The sequence below is a fragment of the Ovis canadensis genome, chromosome 7, assembly GCF_042477335.2.
Source record: "Ovis canadensis isolate MfBH-ARS-UI-01 breed Bighorn chromosome 7, ARS-UI_OviCan_v2, whole genome shotgun sequence".
Classification (NCBI taxonomy): domain Eukaryota; kingdom Metazoa; phylum Chordata; class Mammalia; order Artiodactyla; family Bovidae; genus Ovis; species Ovis canadensis.
The window spans coordinates 82,293,061-82,316,369 of record NC_091251.1 but is presented as its reverse complement, the minus strand read 5'-3'; the positions used below and the strand labels follow the sequence as shown (position 1 = coordinate 82,316,369).

Here is a 23,309-nt window from a genome sequence, read left to right as displayed (position 1 = left end):
TATTTCTTCTCTCCCTGTCCATCTGTCTGTCCTTTTGTGTGCTTCTTTGGCGCTTCTTCGTTCTGTGGGACGACAGAACCATCTGCTGCAGAATCCCAGGGGAAATGCGGCATCTCCGAGGATGAGCTGATCACTGCCATTAAGGAAGCAAAGGGGTTATCCTACGAGACAACGGAGAGCCCACGGCCAGCGGGCCAGAGGGCCGAGAGGCCCGAGGCCAAGGCCAGGTCTGGGCTGCCCACCATCCCCAGTCCCCTGGACCACGAGGCCAGCAGCGCGGAGTCGGGGGACTCGGAGATCGAGCTGGTGTCCGAGGACCCGCTGGCCGCTGAGGATGCGCTGCCCTCGGGTTACGTGACCTTTGGTCACGTGGGCGGCCCGCCGCCGTCGCCAGCCTCGCCGTCGATCCAGTACAGCCTCCTGAGAGAGGAGCGTGAGGCCGAGCTGGACAGCGAGCTCATCATCGAGTCGTGCGACGCCTCCTCCGCCTCAGAGGAGAGCCCCAAACGGGAGCAGGACTCACCACCGATGAAGCCAGGTGTCCTAGACGCCATCCGGGAGGAGCCGCGCGCCCGGGCCGAGGAGCGCACCCCCAGCCGGCGGGGCCTGGCAGAGCAGGAGCCCTTCCTCAGTTTCCCCTCGGCTGCCCGGCGAGCCAGCCCGGAGCTGCCCTCCGAAGACCCTGCCCCCGCCCCCGAGGGGCCCACCGCGCCACAGACACCCGTAGAAGCAGCGAGTTCCGACCAAAGCTCCCAGGGCACGAAGGCCCCCGGGCTTTGGGGCCCTGGCGTCATGCCCCCTCTGCTGTTTATCAGTAAGCAAAAAGGTAAAGTGACAGCGTTCTTGATTCAAGTAGGTTGTCTGCTTACAGTTCTCCCCCTGGGTGCGCCAAGATACTCAACAGAGGGGCGTTGGTCTGGCTCAGCCCTGTAGTCAGGTCCTGATTGGTCAAACAGTTGGCCAAGAACAATTCCAAAGAGGGTGGGGAGAAGAGAGGATTCTGATTCTTAGCTGGGACTTCCACGGCAAAACCCTGTGCTGTGAGCTACGCCTGGCTGGCTGAACCCTAGCATCTCCAATAGTAAACAGTTTTGTGGACACTCCAGGATCTCCTGAATGAGTGAATGTGTCCCCCCTTTCCTTCCAGAACTGGAATTCCTCACTTGGGATGGGATGGGGTTTGTTATTGTCTAAGGCTCATTTCCTGCTTCCCACTGCCTCAGTGATGGAGTGGGCTTACAGTCCCTCTAGGTGCTGAAACCCACCATTAGCACTTCCATTTTGCCAACCAAACGTGCTTCTTAAACGGACCAAGAGGATCTCAGTGCCATCCTTTCTCTAACCAAAAACAAAGCAACCACAACAATAGAGTTTCTCTTGTCCCTCGGTGAGACCTAAGGTGACTAATTTTAAAGTCAGCTTTTACTTAGAATGATTTTAATCTGGCCATTATATTTTCCCTATGAGAGATCTTAAGTTGAATGAAGTCTTCAAATTCAGAAAAAATGGAAGTCATTACTTTGTCTTTGGGGCTTTCTTACCCCCAAGTCATCCTCCACGCTGGATTGCAGCTGTGTTATGGAATTCAGGAAGGGAATTAAAGTCAGGTGAACAGTAATAAATTAGGCATTGCACAGTCTAGTTAATGGGGCTACATTGAAGGTATACAATCTCTCTCCAGATCCTGGGGAGAACTTGAAAACAAACCCTGAAAGCACAGCTCTGTTCAAGGTCCTCTTTCCCCCGACTCCTCTGCTTTGTGTGTGTGTGTGTGGTTTTTTTTTAGAAGTATTTTTCTTTTTAGGGATAAATGATTCTGAGGGTGACACCCTCCTTCCTGTTTATATGCTAACTTCAATGTTAGTAGCAATTAAAGTGCCTCATATAAAAATAGAGGACAAAATCTTTCTCATTATAGATTGGAAGCTCGCTTCTAAATTCTTTCAAATGAACACATTGCAAAGGGGGAAACAGGAGGAATGTAATGAAAAGATAACCCTGCTGCGTGGTTACTGGTGGCCTAGACACGTGGCATCACGTGGGGGCTGACATAATTGACTCCTGATATCCCAAATAACTCATCCCTGAGAGTTTAAAGTATATTTAGTGTGTGCAATAGGGAGGCTCTTCTGTGACAGACTTAGCAGTGGAAATGTGTATTTGTTGCATGAATATTAGAACTAATTTGGATTCTTCTGACACCACTCTGACTGTGGTGGGACAGGGCCCTGCAACTTTCAGGGAGCTTGAAGCAGGAGCGCTTGAGTCATTCAGAGTATGGGTTCATATCACTGCACTGTAACAGGCATGTATTTCTATTTTATCCCCTGATTAGCATCCCCATAGTGAAATGGTCACATGTGCACAGCACTGCTCAAATATGTTTATCCTCAAAAGTAAGGAAATCTGAAGTCTAATAAAGAGAGGATGGTATTGTGCAGGCCCATTCCCCTCACTAGTGTATTTGAGAGATAAGTACCGCAGCAGGACTGACTGAGCAACCAAACTCCAATAAAGAGCTAAGGTGATGGAAAAGTACCGCTGTGAATGCAAAGGCTTCAGAGCATATTTTACGGCTGATTCTGGTACCATTCTAATCTCTGTGCAAGTTGCCCCATATGGCATGGACCCTCTGCTGCCACGTTAGACATTAGAAAGGAGAAAGTGGCAGTCTTTTCAAATGATTAAGGCATACCACGGTGAATAGTCTCTGCTCTCCTCCGCACTGAGGGATCCTTTGAAATCCAGTCTCCCACTGAAACTCGGCGCTCTCAGCCTCATTATCTATGAAGAGAGTCTGAAAGGTTGTTCTGAGGCAGCCGAGCGCTGGCGGTGCTGCGCAGATGACTCGGTGCTGCCAGCAGGTTATTGGAGCCCTGGGGTTCTTCTGGTCTCACCTGCTCCACCTCAGCGGGTGGGAGGAGCAGCCTCCCCCAGGCTGTTCTTAATCACTGTCTGTGGACAGGAGGGTTGCACTCAAGTCAAGTGCAGCTCCCCGCAGCAGTGGGGTCAGGTCAGCTTTTGTGGTTTCCTCAAGCCTCTGGCAGTGTAAATGCATTCAAGTTCATATATACACAAGTACTCTCTTCTCCCTGGCTTTGAAGTTATCCTGCTAATGCTGGTGCTGGGCTAAGTTTTGGGAAGGTCCAGAAATATTTAGAATGAGGTTTGGCAAATATCTGACATCATAGCACATACTGTCAAGGAACATTGGGCTTTATTTACTGGCATGTGCTTGTCCTGACAAGGTCTATTTATGGAGCTTCTTACCTTTCGGAGATGTCCGCTGCTGTTGCACTGAAGACCAGATGTGCTCCATCATATTCCAGTTTCCCTTCTCTGTGCACCCCCTGAGCTCCTGCTCTCCTGTTATTTTGTTTCCCCACACCCTCAAGGATGGCCTCTCAAGAACATGACAGGGTAGATAAATTTTCACTGTTGCAAGGTTGACCCTTTTAGGAATGTCTTAGTTGAAAACAAATGAAAAATTCTCAATAAAACACTAATACCCAGTGTGACTCATTAGAGTGGGAGTGCAGTATATTTCCACCTATTTGATTGCAGAATCTTTTATTAAAGTGCAGTGTAGGGTTCATCGTCTACAGAGCATTCTTTGAGAAGTAGTGGTCTCTGGGTACTCACCTCCATTCCCAGCATTCTGATTACTTTTCCTTGTAGTTCAAAAGCATAGTGTTAGACCAGCCACCAGGACATCACATGGGAGCCTGTTAGAAATGTCAAGCTCCTTCCCAGACCTACATACTGATTAGAATCTGCATTTTACCAAGGTGTCCAAGTGATTCCTATTCATGCTAAGGCTTGAGAAGCAATGCTTTAGACCATGGAAGTCAGTATTAACATTCTGACCTGAAACTGTTCCGAAGAAGGTCACCAACAACAACCAAAAGAACTCTTTTCAGTCTCATCTTTCTTGTTTTCCTGGGTACTTCAGTGTTGTACTGCCGAACAGTCCTTGAAACATTAGTGAGAAAATGATATATGTTCAAAATAAATAAATGTAACATAATAAAATGGTGCAAAATAAAAAGTTTAAGTTCTCCTGACCCAACCTTACATTTCTAAGTCTTAGAGATAATTGCAGGCTTCTGTTTTTGTTGTTCTTACTTGCTTTCAGAAAATTTCTGTGTGTATTTTGGTATACACGGGTTTTTATTGAACAAGTGATATCATATTGGACAGACTATTTTAACTTAACTTCTTTTAGCAGTAAAATCAGGGACACCACCAGCTCACATGGAGACTGTTCTCATCTCAAAACTGTCTTCCTTTATCTCCCTGATGTTTCTCCTTCTTGGTTATCCCCTCAGTCTCTGACCTTTCCCCCAGTCTCTTTTGCTACCTTCCTTCCAATTCCTTTGTGTGATCTGAGTCCTTTCCCTGTCTTCCTTCTTCCCTCATTTTCTTGCTCTCATCCACACAGATTTTCAGCCACTGCCTCATGTGTGGCACCTCCTAGGCTTTGGAGAAGTCTTTCATTCTGGGCTCCAAGTCCATTTCCTCACTCTTTAGTGAACATTGTATAAACTACCCCCCTCCACCTCCCATTTAGTACATTGATGTCCTTTGTCAAAATCTGCTCCTTTCCTTCTACTCCCTTCCTGAGTGGATGAAGGGATATCATTCAGGCTTCGCTCTGGTATGGATGTTCGGATCAGGTCTGGATCTGAGTAAAGGCTGAGTAAAGACTCAGTGGCCTGAGACCAAATTAGAAGTAGAACCTGATTGTAAAACTTCATTGGAAGTGTTGCAGGAGTATTTGGCTATACAATTATCCACATTATTCAGGATGCTCTTAATATTTGAAAAGTTATCAAAAACAAAGTGCAAAATGTAAAAAAATAACTATTTGGAACTTTCAATAGGGCATCCAGTGATCCCAGTTTGAGAAATACTGGTTTAAGCCAGTGGTTCGCAAAGCATCTCAAAGCCTCAGCATGGGGTACGTCATAGTCTCCTGGAGTGCTGACTGAAAATGCAGATTCCTGTTCGGCCCCTGCCCTAGAACTGCAACATCAGGATGAGCATAAGCTTGCACTTTTAATAAGCATGCTAAAGAGAATTTTGTCTGTAAGCAGATGAGCTAAGCAGCCCAACCTGTAGTGAAAAACACCTTGGTGAGCATGCCCTGGGCATATGGTGTTTTTTAATGAGAGAGAGTGAGGGGCACTCGGCTGTTTCCATCCCTTCCTGTGCCCTGGGAGGCAGGCCTCTGCATCTTCTCTCTGCAGGCACCAGCTGCAGCAGCTGGAGCTTTCAGGGCTTAGTCCTCTGTAGCAGGGAAAAGCTTATCTCCTTAGGGGAGTGATTTGCAAGAAGACTCCCAGATGGAGGTCTTCTCAAAAAGACCTAGCATTTATGATGTTTATTATTACTTTTCATTATTATTAATATACTAGATATTGCTTCTGTCCTAAAATATTTTGGAGAGAACCAGAATAAGTGTGACCCATTTACTTTTCTTCCTGTAATTCTTTTTAAAAAAAAGTTAGTATACTTTAGTCCCATATTTATTTGCTTCCATGAAACTGAATTAGTAAAATATGCCATAAAGATTCTTGGACAGGATCTTTCTTTCACAATGCAGGTTTCATAATTGGCCCAAGACTTATGTCCCTAATATTACAGCCACTTCCCCCATGCCAGCTTTCAACAAGATGGACCAGAAACTGCTGGATAAAGTGTGGCTTCTGTGAGGATGTATGCAGTGTAAATATTTAGATGGAGACATTGAACCTTCCATTTTAGGAAGGACTATTCAAAGCTATTAAGTTACTTTTATGAGATGCTGCCCAGTGATAGAAGGTATTCTCCTGGTTTAGCAGCACACAGTGAGGCTGCCAATAGGCAGTTCACGTTATTGGGTTTTCCTTCTGAAACAGTCACAAGGTTAGCATTGTCCCAGATTGCATATTGGTCTGCTTTTTAAATAGTGACTTCAGGACCCTGGTAAGGTTTCCTTCTCAACCCTGAAGAGATTTGCTCCAAATCTTGGTGACCCAGCACTTAAACTATTTCTAGGGACAGATACTTTTGACACTTCACCTATAGGATGTATATGTAGATCCAAAATTGTTGTTGTAATATTTTGATGCCAAGTCCTTTGGGCACAATGAACCCAACTCCCTAGTAAATTTTGCCTGGGTACAGAGTGGGGCATCATTTCAGTTCAGTCGCTCAGTCATGTCCAACTCTTTGTGACCCCATGGACTGCAGCACACCAGGCCTCCCTGTCCATCATGAACTCCCGGAGTTTACGCAGACCCATGTTCATTGAGTTGGTGATGCCATCCAACCATCTCATCCTCTGTCATCCCCTTCTCCTCCTGCCTTCAGTCTTTCCCAGCATCAGAGTCTGTTCAAATGAGTCAGTTCTTTGCATCAGGTGGCCAAAGTATTGGAGCTTCAGCTTCAGCATCAGTCCTTCCAATGAAGATTCAGGACTGATTTCCAACCAGGATGGACTGGTTGGATCTCCTTGCAGTCCAAGGGACTCTCAAGAGTTTTCTCTAACACCAGAGTTCAAAAGCATCAATTCTTCGATGCTCAGCTTTCTTTATAGTCCAACTCACATCCATACATGACAACTAGAAAAACCACAACTTTGACTAGAGGGACCTTTGTTGGCAAAATAATGTCTCGCTTTTTTTTAGATATTTGAAATACAGCTTTATTCTGATTCTAAACGAAAAGGAATGGGAATGACAGTAACAAACAAGATCCCACCTCTCATTATTGTCATGTGACTGTAGCAGTCTTATATTTGAAACTCAAGGAGGAAACAACTGTGTCCCAAACCACCTAAATATGCAGGTCCAAAATATGAAAGTAATTTTTTTAAACTGCCACATTCACTCCAAACCCCATCCATCTCCTTCAGCACCCAAAGATTAAGCGCATGCCCTGCTTAGCTGTATAATAAAGTGACAAACACGCTGCCCCACTGACATCACAGGACAGTTGCCTATAAAACTAGACTTCTGACGCTGGGCCCCAGCTTCACTTTCACACAGGTCATCATCTTCATCTGGAAGAGCAATTGTCTGAGCAACCTCTAAATCGTGCTCATACGGTGCTGCCAAGGCTGGGTCCATGACCACCTCTGGCGGGGCAAGAGCAGGCATGGCGACAAACTCCAAGTTAGGGTCTCCAATCAGCTTTCTAGCAAGCCAGAGGAAGGACTTTTCAAAGCTGTAGTTACTTTTGGCAGAAATGTCATATTCTGAAGATTCTTCTTTTGATGGAAGACAGTTGACTTTGCCTTAACCTTTCTGTCCTTAATATCCACTTTGTTGCCACACAACACAATTGGGATGTTCTCACACACTCGTACCAGTTCCCTATGCCAGTTAGGCACATTCTTGTAAGTAACTCTCAATGTTACGTCAAAAATAATAGCACACCGAGCTTGTATATAATAGCCATCTCTCAGTCCACCAAATTTCTCCTGACCAGCTGTATCCCATACATTGAACTTAATAGGTCCTCTGTTGGTATGGAACACAAGAGGATGGACCTCAACACCCAAAGTTACTACATACTTCTCAAATTCACCAGTCAGATGACGCTTCACCAGTCAGATCATTTTTCCAACACCACCATCACCAACCAAAAAAAGTTTGAACTGGACTTGGGGTTCTCCATGGGCAGCCATCGCGATGTTACTTCCAGAAGCATCTCGGAGCCCGTCTGACTGAGCCGTCTCTGCTTTTTAATATGCTGTCTAGGTTGGTCTCAACTTTTCTTCCAAAGAGCAAGTGTCTTTCATTTCATGGCTGCAGTCACCATTTGCAGTGATTTTGGAGCCCCCAAAAATAAAGTCTGTCACTGAGTGGGGCATAGATAAGCCCTTAAGATGGATCCAAGTCCAACTTGCCTGTAGAGATAAGAGTTCACAGATGGCATATGTTCTGGTGCCTCTGAGAAATAATGACCCTATTTAGATGGTGATCCTGATTCTCTATCTAGTCCCTTTACCTTTCACATAAATCATCTTTGCTTACCGATGCAGTCATGGAGATTGGAGGCTACAATCCATGTACCTCTAATTCTCAGCATCAAGACTCCAGAGGATTCTCCACTCCTTTCAAATGCTAACTTCACTTTCCTCTAAATCTGGGTGGGGCACTCACAGCTACGGTCTCTGCTTCTGGATCCTATCTTTGTAACCCCACAAAACACTACTGTAATACAGATAACATAAATTTTACCCAAGGTTCTGCCAGCGCCACCAAAGGAAGACCTTATCAATTCAATTCATTCTTCATTCCTTTGCTTCAGTCAGTATGGTGTACTGCCTGTCTGACCCAGGCAATACAGTGATGGCCAAGGCAGGTATGACTCCACCAATTGGCAGGGCTTCATTTGGGTGGGTGAGGGGTGACGTTAAATAGAAATCAACAGAATGATGTGTTCTCATGAGAGAGTACTTGGTGGTAGTGGAACTTGGTTCAGAAGGTCCGAGAGGAGGAAACTAAGGAATCAACTATGGCAAGACATCATTTTAAAACATTCTGGACAATAGACAATGCAAAAGCTACAGGCAAGAAAGTTCTGGGAGCATTCTAGAAACTGAAAAAAAATGTCCCCGTAGTTAGAGTTGTTTTGTTGTTGTTGGTTTCCCTGGTGGCTCAGTGGTAAAGAATCTGCCTGCAGTGCGGCAATATAGGTTCAGTCCCTAGGTTGGCAAGGTCGGTGGAGAAGGAGATGGCAACCCACTCCGGTATTCTTGCCTAGGAAATCCAGTGAACAAAGGAGCCTGGAGGATATAGCCCAGGGGGTCTCAAAAGAGTTGGACATGATTTAGTGACTAAACAACAGCAACAAGATTGGCAGTGCCATTTCATGCCCAGACTGCAGTGCAGAGTTTGGTCTTTATCACGATATGACAGGGAGAGGGAGGTAGCAATGAAAATGAAGAGGAATGGCTGAATTTGAAGTTTATTTTGAAGATTGGCTTAATTGGACTTACTGATACAGTGGGTTGGTATTTGGGGTGACTTTATTCCCACATCTCTCAAGTTATATTTCAGTTTTTGTCACCATAATGATTATAAATAGATGCAAAAATATTTATAATGGGAAAAATACCCCAAACCTCAATGCGGTTTCTTTACTCACTGAAGCCAATTTTGTTATGTCTACTATGGGAAAATCATCCATTTGGGTAATGCTGGCTCTGAAATATTCTCTCCCAGGTTGAGTTGTATATCTAGTATATTTTTATGGCCAAGCATTGGGGGGTATAATAGTTATTAACGTGTTTTGCTGACAGTGATGTTTGAGTGGCTGAGACCAGAGCTGGAATAAGGGTCAAATATGGTACCTATGGAAGTTAAATAGGACATAGAGTGAGGTAGGCAGGGATGGGGGACAGCAAGTTGGTTCTTTAAAAAGAGTTAGGTATAATTTTGGCGAGGGCCAGAACTCACAAAAGCTTCAGAAAGTCTAATGTGAAATTACAAATATGGATCAAAATTATACTAACAAGCAAAGATGGTAGCCTGCCAGAGAGCAGAGGATAAAGTCAGAGAAAAGGTAGTTTAAGGCAAACACTCAAACTGGGATCTGAAGTGGGAACAAGTATATCACTGGCCCTAGTTAACTTCAGCTCAAGCCTGCAGTTGATTATTGTTATTTGTGATTACTCGGTGCTTCCTGAGTCAGCCTTATCTCTTTAATGGTCCTTTGGGGTTTTAAATGACCTAGGGGTCCTCTTCTGCTAGGGAAAGCCTTGATCCAGCACTCTTTCTCTCTTCTCGTGGAAACTGAGGGCATGTGGCAGGGAGAGTGGATTAGGGACTCAGTGCAGACATTTGTTTTTCTAGACAGTGTTTCTCAAAGTGCAGTTGGGGACCGTTGATATCATAAACTGTTTGATAAAATACAGATTCCTAGGCTCACCTCCAGGATCTCCTAAGAATGGGCTGAGGAATCTGCTTCATTAAGTGGCTCCCCAGTAAATCCTAGGCACACTAGAATTTGAGAACTATTGTTCCAGGGACTATGTTGAGGCTGATCTCTCAAAGCCCTCAGAGTTATCTTTGTTAGGTTTTTTTCTCTAAGTGTCCCATCTTTTTCAGGGCCTGGGCCAGAATCCTGCCAGGCAGGTTTTCTGATTGAGCTTGCTGCTGCTGCTGCTGCTGCTGCTGCTGCTGCTGCTGCTGCTGCTGCTGCTGCTGCTGCTGCTGCTGCTAAGTCGCTTCAGTTGTGTCCAACTCTGTGCGACTCCATAGACGGCACCCCACCAGGCTCCCCCATCCCTGAGATTCTCCAGGCAAGAAGACTGGAATGGGTTGCCATTTCCTTCTCCAGTGCATGAAAGTGAAAAGTGAAAGTGAAGTCGCTCAGTCGTGTCCGACTCTTTGCGACCCCATGAACTGCAGCCTACCAGGCTCCTCCATCCATGGGATTTTCCAGGCAAGAGTACTGGAGTGGGGTGCCATTGCCTTCCCCTGATTGAGCTTAGGTGTTTCTAAATGGTTTATATGTGGGATTTAGAATGAAATTTGTACTGTCAACTCTGAGATTTCCACCTCCTTATAGGAGAAGTGGAAGGGGGATAGTCTGAGCACAACCTGGACTTACAGGCTTATTCTGGAGGTGCTACTGCTATCTCCCCACCCCACAGAAACTCCAGAACAAAGACCTGCAAAGGGTGGGTAGGGACACAGCTAGCTAACCATTCATGTTCCCAGTAGTTTGGGGCCTTCTGGAGATTTTGGAGGGAGAGCAATGAGCAGTCCTGAGAAGAGATCTTAGTTCCCTCCCCAGGAATTAAACCTGGGTGGCCTGGATGAAAACCAACAGTCCTAACCACTAGACCACGAGGGACCAGAGGCTAGAAGCAAAGTGGCCCTGGCTCTTGCCACCATTTGAAAACAAGAATGTTTCAAGGAGGCAAACACTAAACGCAGGTACAACATTTATTATTAGAGACACAGCACAATGTATGAAAGAGCACACAGGAAAACAGTTTATCCAGCTCAGAAGCAGGGCAGAGATACACACCCAGAGAGAAAGAGTACAGACACTGAGGAGCTCAGGAAGTCAGACACTAGGCAGAGACCCACACCTGGAGAGGAGTGTGGGTGTCCTGAGTGAGGAGAACCGCAATACCGAGGGACTTATACAGGAAAGCCCTTCCGCGTCTTTGTTTCCCTTTGGCCCATTATCTTGTTTCTTTCTTCACACTGGTGGCCCATGGACCCTCCCCAAGATGCGTGTGCAACTTTTTGCTAAGATGGATCCCACTGCAGAGGCCTATAAGTGCATGTCCACGTTTATTATGGGGTGGGGTCCCCTCCCTTTTCGACCCCCAAGAAGCCTTCTGCACTTGTGCAGACAGGGAAGTCTTCCTTGACCTCAGGAGTGGGTACGTTTTCTCTTTGCTTTAGCAGAGTTCGGCTTTTACCACTAGCTTTGTCCTTGGAGAGTCTGGGTGAGAACAAAGCTTGAATTTTACTCCACTTGACAGATACCAGGTGTCCAGCCCAGAGGCCCACTGTCTCCCACCTCACTGGGCTAGAGGAGTCCTCCAAATGGCCTCTGTCCATAGCTTAGAAAATTCATGGGAGAGGGAGAAAGCCTGAGGCTGCGGTTGAACTGTATGCTTCCAGTGACAAATGAAGTAGCAAGCTTAATCTTCTTATCCAAGATCAAAAATTTCACTACCACTGATAAATAATTCAGCTCAAACCTGCATACTCTGGTAAATACAGCATTCTGATTTAACTCTTCCCTTCTGGCTGGTATCTCTTTTACAACTCAGCTGAACACTGAAATCATGGGAGATTTCTCTAAATGCAAAGCACTTACAAAAGCAGAATATGTGTTCCAAAGCTATCTTTTTTTATTTTTATTTTTGCTTTCAAATTCACTTTTGTTTACCTCCCCCTAACATCTGTAGGAAATTCGATGCTATATCTAAAAACACAGAAAAAAAAAAAAGTAAAGCAGAGAAGAGTGGCTTTCATATTTTCTCCACTCTCTGTTAATGTCTGTTGCCATCCAGTGGTTGTGATGAAAATATCCAGCCTCTACTTTTTAACCTCATCTGAAGCCACTAGGATTTGAAATTACACATTTCAAATTTACCAAGTTACTGGGTTAGGATGTAAGAAAATGTATCTTTCAGTGATTTTACAGTGTCCATGTGACTGCACCGTTTGTGTAGGGATTGATCATTTAAATTGTCATCCATATTTTCCTTGAAATAAGCACGAGGACAGAGGTCCAAAAAAATTTCTAAAAGGTTTGTACCAGAATTAATTTTAAGTTAGCCATTTTGCCTGTGCCAAAAAATATAATATCACGTAGGATTCATGAATCAAAGTTTCATACTAACTGGAGTTTTTTGATCAACACCCTCCTTTTATATTGAAGTCAGGATTTGAGGTACAATCAGTTGTTCTCGGTGATATTGCAGGGGTAAAAGAACCAAAATTTGAGATAAGGTCTCCTGAGTCTGATCCAGTGCCCTTTTCCAACTAAATTGATTTCTAGGTAGTTGACTTGTTTGTAAGTAAACCTAAATGTGAGGTTTACCACCTTCTCTATGTAGGTGGCTTTATAATTTGGAGATTAAGATTTAATATCTTAAACAGATACTGCTGTAACTAGTTTTATAATGGTGCATGAAGCACAGTTAGATCAAGTGGTAGTGTGTCAATGATGTGGAAATTCAGTCCAATCACCTGGAGAGGATTTAATTTTTTTTTAAATTTTTAAATTTGAGGTTAGCCAAGTGACGGTCAAATCACTTTATATAGAGTCACAGTTTTCTCAAATGTTAGACATAAATAAAATCATAAATAACTTGGTTCTAGATAATTCTGATATAAGTAGAATGGCCTCATTGTTGATATTTCCTTTTTATTTTCTCTCTCTTCCCTTTGTTGGGGTCCACATTTTAAAGCTCTTTCTTATTCTGAAACCAGAATCTTGAAATTTTGAGTAGATTTTATTTATCCCACAAATCTATGCTCTACTTACAAAGCCAGAAATCCTGGCTTCCATTTTGACTTCTAAACCCCTAGTTCCTGTGTAGACCACTTCTTTCCCTCAGACCCTGTTCAGTCCAGTTCAGTTCAGTCGCTCAGTCCTGTCTGACTCTTTGCAACCCCATGAACTGCAGCACGCGAGGCTTCCCTGTCCATCACCATCTCCCAGAGTTTACTCAAACTCATATCCATTGAGTCGGTGATGCCATCCAACCATCTCATCCTCTGTCATCCCCTTCTCCTCACGCCTTCAATCTTTCCCAGCATCAGGGTCTTTTCCAATGAGTTAATTCTTCACATCAGGTGGCCAAAGTATTGGAGTTTCAGCTTCAGCATCAGTACAGCAGAGACTAATGCCCTGGAGACTGATGGCAAAGTCCTCTTTGAAAAAGATACTTTCAGATTTCAGCTATACTATTCATCTGTCAAATCTGGACTGATTTGCCTCTAAGATGAGGCATAAGATTGTTCACTTGAACTGTAAGTTTTATTTCCCTTTTGTATATTTGTTCTTGTGATGTATATAACGCTCATTTTGTAACGGGTAGAGATAGATCACTTTCCACCAAATTGATATTTCCTCTTCAATAGTTTGCTTTCCTGGAGGCTCAGCTGATAAAGAATCCACTTACAACGCAGGAGACACTGGTTCCATTCCTGGGTTGGGACGATCCCCTGAAGAAGGGAACAACCACCCGCTCCAGTGTTCTGGCTTGGAAAATTTCATGGACTGTCCATGGGGTCTCAAGAGTCAGACCCGACTAAGTGACTTTCACTTTCACTTCACTTCCATAGTGTAGCGTCATTGCTGGGTAAGACTGTTTAGTCAGCCACTGCATTTTCTAGCCCTCTTTGCATGTAGATGAAGCTAAACACCTGATTGTTATCAGTGGAATGTAAGTGGAAGTGATGTGGGTCACATCTGGGGCAAGGTGGCCAAGATGTAGTTGTGCCTTTTCTTCCTTCAGGCTGTGAGGAATAACAAAAGGGAAGGAGCCTGGGCCTCTGAATGACTGCTTGGAGGGAAGCTGCCTGCTAACGAACACCATATTGCTCTATTAAGTTAGCCCCAAAACAGATTTCTGCCATGGTAAGGGTTATTTGTTACCAGAGCCCGCCTCATCTTGACTAGTATGGTAACTCATGATGTGAAGGTGAGGTTAAGAAAGAAGATCTACAGTTAGAATGTATGTTGGACCATATGTTCCACAGTTGCATAATTTTTACGTTTTGCCTCTCCTCTCTACCCTTCTCCTTTGTGCTCTCCTTTGCTGATGCTAATGGATCCGACTGTTAGAAATACTGGTAAGGTAACTCTGAGCAAATTAGAAAATGACACTCTTGTCGTCAAGATTTTCTGTTGCTACTTATCTAAATATTGTCATAAAAACTGAACAAATCTTTAATAACCACAAGGTGAATAGTTCATGTTCTCTGGAGTTCTGAAAAGCAAGAAGCAGCCCTGCTGGTGACCCTCAGGTCCACTAGAACCGAAGCATAGAGAGTTTCTGTGAGACAGAACACTGGGAGAACTGAAGAAGTCCCACTGGCAGGACTAGCCCAAGGCAGGATCTTGGGGCCCTCTACCTCCCACATCCGGTGTATGCCTGACCTGCGGCTGCTCAAGACCCCCACTTTGGAACCCAGTGCTCCTGACATCACCTGCTTCCCTTTCAAACATGCATTTTCTGTGTCCTATTTCCCTGGGGTCCCTGATACTCTCCATTTCCTAGAGTGCACTATATAGAGGTAATTTAACAAACCAATTCTTTTTTGTGCGTGTGTTAGCGAGCTACTGTGTGATCCCTTCTATGTAACAGATCTGAAGGAGTGAACCACCCGAGGGTAGAGCTGGTCCACTCCAGAGAGTAGTTTTCTCAGTCCAAGACTCCATTCTCAGTTTACTAAGTGTTCTGAAACACAAATGTATCTGAATCTGATATAAACCGGAATGCCCATTTCCCGTTTACCTGGAGATCAGGAGAATTCCACCCCAATGTGGAGATAAGCTCATTGTTGCCTGGTGAGCATAGAATTGGAGCAAGAAGAGTAGATTGTTTCATTGAAAATTTCCACCATACTTTGGCAGCCTGTGAACTGTTCTGTTCTCTAAGCACCTGGGTCCTTAACTAGAATCAGAGCAACTATTCCCTGAGCCCATGCCTAAAGTGTTTCCCGTCTGGTGGCCCCTTATCTAGAGTACCTTTCTCCAAACTCTGTATTGTTTTGACTGCATATCATGAACCAGCTGGATTTGGATCCTAGTTCTACCATTTGTTACTAGCTGTGTGATTTTCGGCAGTTACCCTGTCTGCACTTAGATTTTTTCACTTGTTCTAGGCGGAGAACAGTACCATCATCACAGGATTCTTGTGATAATTAATTTAGATGATTTAAGTTATTACCCTCTCATTTTATTACTATTTAAATATTTATGTTAATAATAACCATACAGTGAGTGGAGCTTTGGAAGAATCTAGTCCAGCTACTCATTTAGCACAAAAATTCTTTCATAATATTTCAAATATCTTACAGGTTATCTCTATATGCTGCAGTTTGATTGGCTGTTTTCCAATGATTAATATGAAGTTGACTTGATCTCACGAATAAGCTCGTTCCTAAGCATATGGTTGGGTGGGTTGCCCATAGGGAGGTTTCTTAAAGCCAACAGACCCAATTGATCATCTTTTTGAGTAGTTTTTTTTTTTTTCCCAAGATACATATGCTTAGGCCCGACTCTAAATATCCCAGAGTATAATCTTTGAGTGTTACATACGTAGATGAGTACTTTCAATATCCCTTGGGTGATGTAAGATGTCTATCCAGGGTTCACTGCCACTGAGTTAACTCTATCCATGGTGTATGGGCTCCCAGTAGTCTGATTTGTTGTCTCTCCCTAGGCTCCAGTGTTCTCGACTTAGTTTGTTTGAGTTAGACCATACTTCAGTAAGGAACCCTCAAATCTCAATGGCTTATCGCAACAGATGTTTATTTCTAGCTCATATAAAATCTTATGCTCATTGATGGGAGCTCTTTTTTTTATCCGATTACAAAGGGATCCAAGCTGCCTCCCTCCCATGCCACTGAATATCAACATATAGTTTCCCAGGTTTCCACGCCAGGGGAAGAGAGAGCTGGAGGGGCACATTAGCTCTTCAAAGCTTCCTCCTGGAAATGAAACATGTCACTTTTGCTTATGGTCCATTGGCCAGAATTAGTAATGTGACTCTCCCCTGATGCATGGGACACTGTGGAAATTGGATGAGCATCAAGTCTTTATCACAGACCTCTTGTGTAATTATCTCTTACTATAGATCTTCATAGTACTTATCATTACCCAGTATATTAAATATACATTTTTATTGTTTATTTCTTGTTCTTACCAGATAGATCTTAAGCTCTTTGAGATTATATACTTTCTTTCAGTGCTCTATTTCCAGTGCCTACAATGGCACCTGATAAGTTTGTAGAGACTCAATAAACATTTGGTGACTAAATGAGCCGTGACTTTAGACACACAGATGAAGCCCCAGAAGTATATTATGGGATTTTATTGTATGTCAGTGTGTTTTATAGATTGTGCTCTTTTCTAAGAGCTCATTTAAATGTTGTTGAATCCAGTGAAAGATTAAAAAATAATAGGCTAATTAAGAAGAGAACATTGCTTGTGAATCCCCACTGTTACTCATGAAGGGCATCTACCTCTTGGCTGCACTCTCCTAGAGTGATCAGTCCAGGAAAGGGCAAATGGAGTCAGCAAAGAAAGACGCTTTCTGAGGTTCCGCTGACAAAGCCAATAATAGATTTGAGTTGACAAAGCAGAAGGTGACATCACTGTAGGCCACTGTTCAGCTTTTCTTTGCTGAGCCTATGGAATTTGTGCAAGACTAGTCTGTTGAAACTTTATAACCCTCATAAAATAGAAAAACTTTCTGCAGTAAATGCTTCTTGTTGTTTTGAATACAGCACAACCCAATTAAAAATAAGGTTTGTTATTAAAGTTGTATTACATAGTGATTAAAGCATGAGCTCTGGAATCAGACAGCTTTGGGTTTGAACCCTAGTCTACCGCTTGCTGGCTTAAAACTTCTGAGGCTTCATCTGTAAAATATGGCTAGTAATTCCTACTCTCTTGAATTGTAATGAAATGTAAATTGAATACATTTGAAACTGTTTTTAAGGAGCTTAGGCTAGTAGAAGACCTGGCACATTGTAAATGGAAGCAATTATTATCACATTTCATGATTCGATCACGTTTTCTGTACAGGCAGGCTGCCATCGTAATGGTGGTTATGAAGGGTAAGGCAGCACAGATGGGCTCCCCTTGGTAGATCACCCCTGGCCTTCCGAGGCTGGCTGTATGGCAGGCCTCCAGATCATAGCCACAGTAGCCTGGCCATGCACCTGAGCTCCATCAGCATCTTGCCCTCCTTCTGTGCACTCAGCATTTCTGTTATCCAGAACGGGGAAGATCCAAGAGGACTGCTTCATCACCATTCAATGCTCTCCTGTCACACCTCACCTTGTCAGTATTTAGCTTAAGCTCCCAACTCTGGTCCAGTCAGATTTCTCTCAACACAGAATGACCAGGGCAGTAGTAGCTTAAACAGAAATAACCATTAAGACTATTTTCCATTATAGGGCTTCCCTATAGCTCAAATGGTAAAGAATCTGTCTGCAATGCAAGAGACCAGGGTTCAATCCCTGGGTTGGGAAGTTCCTCTGGAGAAAGGAATGGCAATCCACTCCAGTATTCTTGCCTGGAGAATTCCATGGACAGAAAAGCCTGACAGGTTGTAGTCCGTGGGGTTGCAGAGTCAGACACGACTGAGCAAGTAGCACACGCACACATGAACACACATACACTTTCCTTTAAAAGGGACTGAATTCATGGCAGACTTGAAATGCTGCAGATGCCTCTTCCTCATTTCTCAAAGCATTACTCTAAAGGTTCACCCCTCTGATTTGTTTTTATGGGAAACTACCTTCTGAACAATCAGATTCTTTAGGAATATTTGAAGTAACATTGGGGGCAAGGTTTAGCCACCTTCTCACAATTATAAATATGAAATCTCCCCTTTAGAGTTAGACAGACACATCGTTGAGGGTTTCTTATATAAAATGCTCCAGATGATGGCCATTTGTCTCAAAAATCACTTCCATTTTTTTGTTACATGCTTTCAGTTATCCTCAGTGGGGAGGAAACTTTGACATTCTTTGACTCCAGGGCAGTCTTTTGTCTGCCTGGTCCCCTAGAAGCAGGCAGACTGGCATCAGGCAGGGGCAGGATTTGTGCAGTATTTCTGTCCCAATCTAGTGAGGTTTCTTACAATATCTTGCTTACTTGGTAAATTTTGCTTCATCTTCTTTGTCCAACATTTTCATGCTTTCAAAAATAATTGTTCATTAGCCCACTCCAGAAATCCACACGGAGTATATCACAATAATATTTAAGCACTGACAAAGTGTTTAAAGTAGTATGTGTTTTAATCATTCTTTAAAGGAGACAAGATTAGGGTTGACCCTTCAAATACTTAATTCTTACCTATGATTTGAATGAGGACTCATGCTTCTATTTTTTTCAAGATATTTAAAATAGATTATTATAGAAAATTTCATAGATACATTGGAGAGAATAGTATAATGAATTTCCAAATATAGAGCTACAAAATTTAACTACCATTTTTATCATGTTTCACATAATTTTGGGGGGAGCATTTGGAAATTAAGTCACAGCCATCAATAAGTTTCCTCTCCTAAATACTTCAGTGTACTCTCTAAAACTAGGAACGTTTCTTATGTAACCACAGGACCATTGTTACATCTAATACCCAGTTCATATTTAAATTTCTTTTAAAATGCTCTACATTTTTTCAGTTGGTCACTTTTAATTAGCCAATGAACAAATATCCCTCTTCTATTTTTCAACTATACTAACTGTAATAAGAACATGAAACAGTGGAAACTTCCCTTGGTTAGTGTTTTATATGATGATTAGATATATTTTCTTTTTTCCCAATATTTAATATGAAAATTTTCAAGCATACAGACTAATAATACAGAACAGTTGAAAGAATTCTTCAGCGCATACCTGTTTACATGGTCCTATTTTAAATTCTTTGCCTACCTTTTTATTGGGACTTGATAGTCTTTATACCTCAGATTCAGTGAGAAAGTGAGTATCCTATGGCTCCTTTTTAGGTGGAAGCCTTACATAATATTTGTAAAGCAGATGGATAATATGCTGATTACTTTGCATGGTTTATAAATCTTGAGGGTATCTTCTTCTCCAACTGGGTAGCCCGTGCCAATCTATAAATATTCTTAAGCCTGGCTTTCAGTTGGCAGTATTTTTCTGGGGCATCCCCAGAGAGCCAGGTGCTGTGCTGTTTACAGTGGCATCGCCATTGTGGGTTAAGTGAGAAAAGAACAAGCCACCCCATCTAATAAAGAAGCAATTGGAACAGGCAGTGTGTTTACACCTTATGCAGTGTCAGTTGTACTTCAACAGTATCCAAAAATATCACGGAAAGGTACTTAGAAAAGAGGAAAACAAATCTGGTTTTTAAAATGTCTATCTTGAGGGTTGCTGCGGTTGCTATGGAGATCAGAGAAGCAGATTTTCACGGCTTTACCACACTGAGCTTGCTTTTGAACAGATTCATGAGACTTGTGAGCTTTTTTTTCCTCCTATTCTAGGTGGTTTTGTTAGACATAACCTTGCCTGAATAATATTAACATACCGCTTGTGTGAAAGCACATTAGATGCTAATGCTTGGAGTTGTTTTTAGCAGAACAGTTTAACAATACCAGATTCATCTTTCATCTGCATGTTTTTAAATAGACTCATTCTCCTAATCAGCGTTAACATAGAGCTCAGCTTGGAGCATAAGGAAATGTTAGTTTAATATTTTAGTGCCATCTGCTGTAAGTTTCATGGCATTCTACCCCATCTGGTTTATTTGCAGCTATTCGTCCCCTCCTTTTTTTTAGTCTTAGTAGAATACAGCAAATCTTTTCCCAAATCTTTTGTAATATTTGGCCCTGTTCCTTCCTACTGATCACTGGCTGAGGCTTTCGTCAGAGGAATATGTTCCCTTGGCTCTGGGTGTTCATTTCCTGAAGACTTCAGTTTCGATTTAGTGGGATATGTGCATGCATGCTTTCATATATGTGTGATAATTATCAAGCAGTTAACATATTCCTAGACCTCTTTGCTTTATCTCAAATGATAGTCTGTTGATGAGTGAATATTTGTAAATTCAGCAGCATCACTAGGTAAATAATTATTGAAAGCCTATTAACATGCCAGGCTTTTTCCTAGGCACCGTGGGGGTCAGGGGGAGCGTGGCAAACAAAGCAGGTGCCCTGCTCCCGTAGAGGTCAGTTAGTGGAGGAGTCTAACAATATACAAGGAAACACGTATTATGGTACCACATATTATAGTATAGTGGCAAGTGCTGTGAATTAAAAAATAAAGCAGGCTAAGGGGAGCTGCTTCAAATAGGATGGTCAAAGATAGATGATAGAATTAAAATATTGCAATGAACACCTCTGATCTTAAGGTCACTAACAAGGACAACAAATGTGCCCTTCAACCCTGTGCCTTGAGGCTGTTGTTAAAGTCAACTTATTGTTAATCAGTTATCTTTTAACATTAAGCAGAAACATTACACAGATGAAAAATCTGTCCTTTAAGAGCTGTCATACAGTTTGTGCTGTTGCTCTGGAACTTGGTGGACCTAGGATTTGATTTGGGTGAGCTGTAATTCAGCATGTGATTAGAGCTCCCATATGTGTCTAATTCTCTGCAAGGTTCTGTGGGGCCACCTGAGGACTGTAAGTCAGAACCTACTCTCCAGAAGTTGCTTTTAAGTGAATATTCCACTAACCCTCAACCCATCCAGGGGTTAGAATAAATACAAATGGAAATGTAAATAATAGCACCAGGTACCATTATGATTAATCCTCACTACAGATGCTGTCAGTTTTAAGTTCAATCATATTGGGTGTCAGAGGAGGGAAAAGTGTGAAGATGTCCAGTGCATTTCTCTGTACGTACCCTCTTTAAAGATCAGTTTGCACCAAAACATTGAGCACATGGAGATTGCTAATATTCCTGTCATCAGAAACAAAGGGTTTTCTGAATTATGTAATTAGAGCTATGAACAAGCACTGTGGATTCCAGTGTATGTATTCTATGTGTTTGGTCACACATGTTAATCTACTAACACGTTCAAGTGCACATTCATTCATTCAAGAATCAAATCTCTGGCACCTACTGCATGGTTGCGATGAGGCTATGTCTGGAGAAAGACAATAAGATAACAGTCTTTGCCCATGAGGCATTTGTAAGGACAGACAAACACACAAATTAATGCAGCAGTGTTATAGGAGTAATAAAAGCCATACCTTTCCTAGCTCACTCTATGTTACTGATGTACATTGCCATGATTGAGATGTTGTATGAGTACTCTGACCTTACTGGCCTGATTTTGCAATATCTTAAAAAATCTGGGGCACAGAAAAGTATTAGTAGAATAATGATTCCTATCCCTTTCTTACCTTGAGGAGAAAGACTGAATCGTCCCGAAGTGATGACACATTTGTTTTGGCTTACTGTGAAATGAGCCACATAAATAGAGTCATTGATTCAATAGCTTGAATACCATCACTAGATGCTGTAGTGATAGTATACCAGTGGGAGTTGAACAAATGGTAAAAATGTATTTTCTCTCTGTTTTTCTGTTTATACAGTGTACTTGAAGTCACTGGATAACTTCAGAGACTCATTAGCCTTCTGTATAATTAGATAAAAATGCTTACCTCAGTAGAGGCTGATCCCAGGGTAGCTGCAAAGTGAGGTGGGTTGGTGCTGTGTTCATTCCTAAGGATGCACAGCTCCTCTGCCCTATGCCTGGGAGCTTGTGGTAGGCTGCATGAAAGCAAAAGTAAAATTGATTTTGGGAACAGGGGGAAGCTGTTGAATGTCTAATTTATCCTCCACTCTTTGGGATGCTTTTAATAAGCTTTTTTCTGTGTATAAAGGAGAATTTAGAGTCCATTCTGTTACCCTTACTGTATATAAAATTTTCATCCAGTTGAGTACTACTTTTCAAAGCCAAGAAAGTGTTTGTTGGGCTAACTGAAAACTATAAATGCTGCTTTTTTGCTAAGTGTTTATATTGATGGTCCAGCTTTCTGATTACTCACTTCTCCTCCCCTCCCCCAATCCAATATGCTCAGTTGGCATCAAAATGGTATTTTTATGGTCTTTGGTGCAACCTTTGTGAGAGGTGGATTTTCCTCCTGATCTTTGTGTCAGGGAAAGTCAGTAGCAGCAGCAGCTGCAGAAGGTCAAACTCCAGGAATAACACTGGCTCTTTCCAGATGCTTTTCTCTTCTTTCTTCCTTCTCACTAACTGGCAGCTTGATTTTTTCTATAATTTCCTTTTAGCTTCCCAGGTGGTATGGTGATAAAGAATTTGCCTGTTAATGCTGAAGATGTGGAGACCCAGGCTCAATCCCTGGGTCTAGAAGATTCGCTGGAGTAGGAAATGGCAACCCTCTCCTGTATTCTTGCCTGGAAAATTCCATGGGGTTGCAAAAAGTAGCACACAACTCAGCACGCACACATAACTTCCTTTACTTTTGTGCTGTCTACACAGGACAATTCTGAATTCAAAAAAGAAAAACCTGGCCATCACTTTATTCTGTTGTAGGGCCATCGTGTCAATGCAAACAGGACTAGTATGTAGGTGCTATTGACTCGAGGCCTTTGGAGTTCTAAAAGCTGACTTTTAGGTGCCAGCAGGTTTTCAAAGGTCTGACTATTTCTTCCCCTGATGGCAGACCATATTGTGCCCACTGCTTTTTCATTCCATCTTCACAAAGGCATAAGGAGTAGTTTGCTGAGTGGGAACATTGTTAAATATTGGATGGGATTTTTGAGCAATGTTGTTTAATCTCAATAGATCTCTGAACCTCACAGAAATTTGACTGTTCGAGGGTTGTTCATAAAAGGATTAGAATTCTTGAATTTTTATGATGGGACCATGATAAGGTCTGAATATTTGTGTTCCTCTCCAAAATAAATTCTTATGTTGAAATACTAATTCCCAAAGATTATGAGGTGAAGTTTTTGAGAAATGCTTAAGAAACCATTGCCTATCCAAAGTCATGAAGATTTACTCTTGTGTTTTCTTCTAAGAGTTTTATATTTTTGGCTCTTACATTTAAGTCTTTGATGCATTTTGAGTTAATTTTTCATTTAGTGTGAGATAGGCATCT

General features: G+C 42.6%; 1 protein-coding gene and 1 pseudogene across 1 annotated transcript in view; one reads left to right on the top strand and one right to left on the bottom strand.

Annotated features, from left to right (window-relative positions):
- The window catches only part of RTN1 (reticulon 1), a 246,860-nt gene that overhangs the window by 133,033 nt on the left and 90,518 nt on the right, over positions 1-23,309 (top strand). Inside the window, exon 3 of the mRNA XM_069596728.1 lies at positions 77-826. Coding sequence (XP_069452829.1) covers positions 77-826 — 750 coding nt within the window. The remainder of the gene's footprint in view (positions 1-76; positions 827-23,309) is intronic.
- On the bottom strand, positions 6,909-7,672 carry LOC138444023 (GTP-binding nuclear protein Ran-like; annotated as a pseudogene).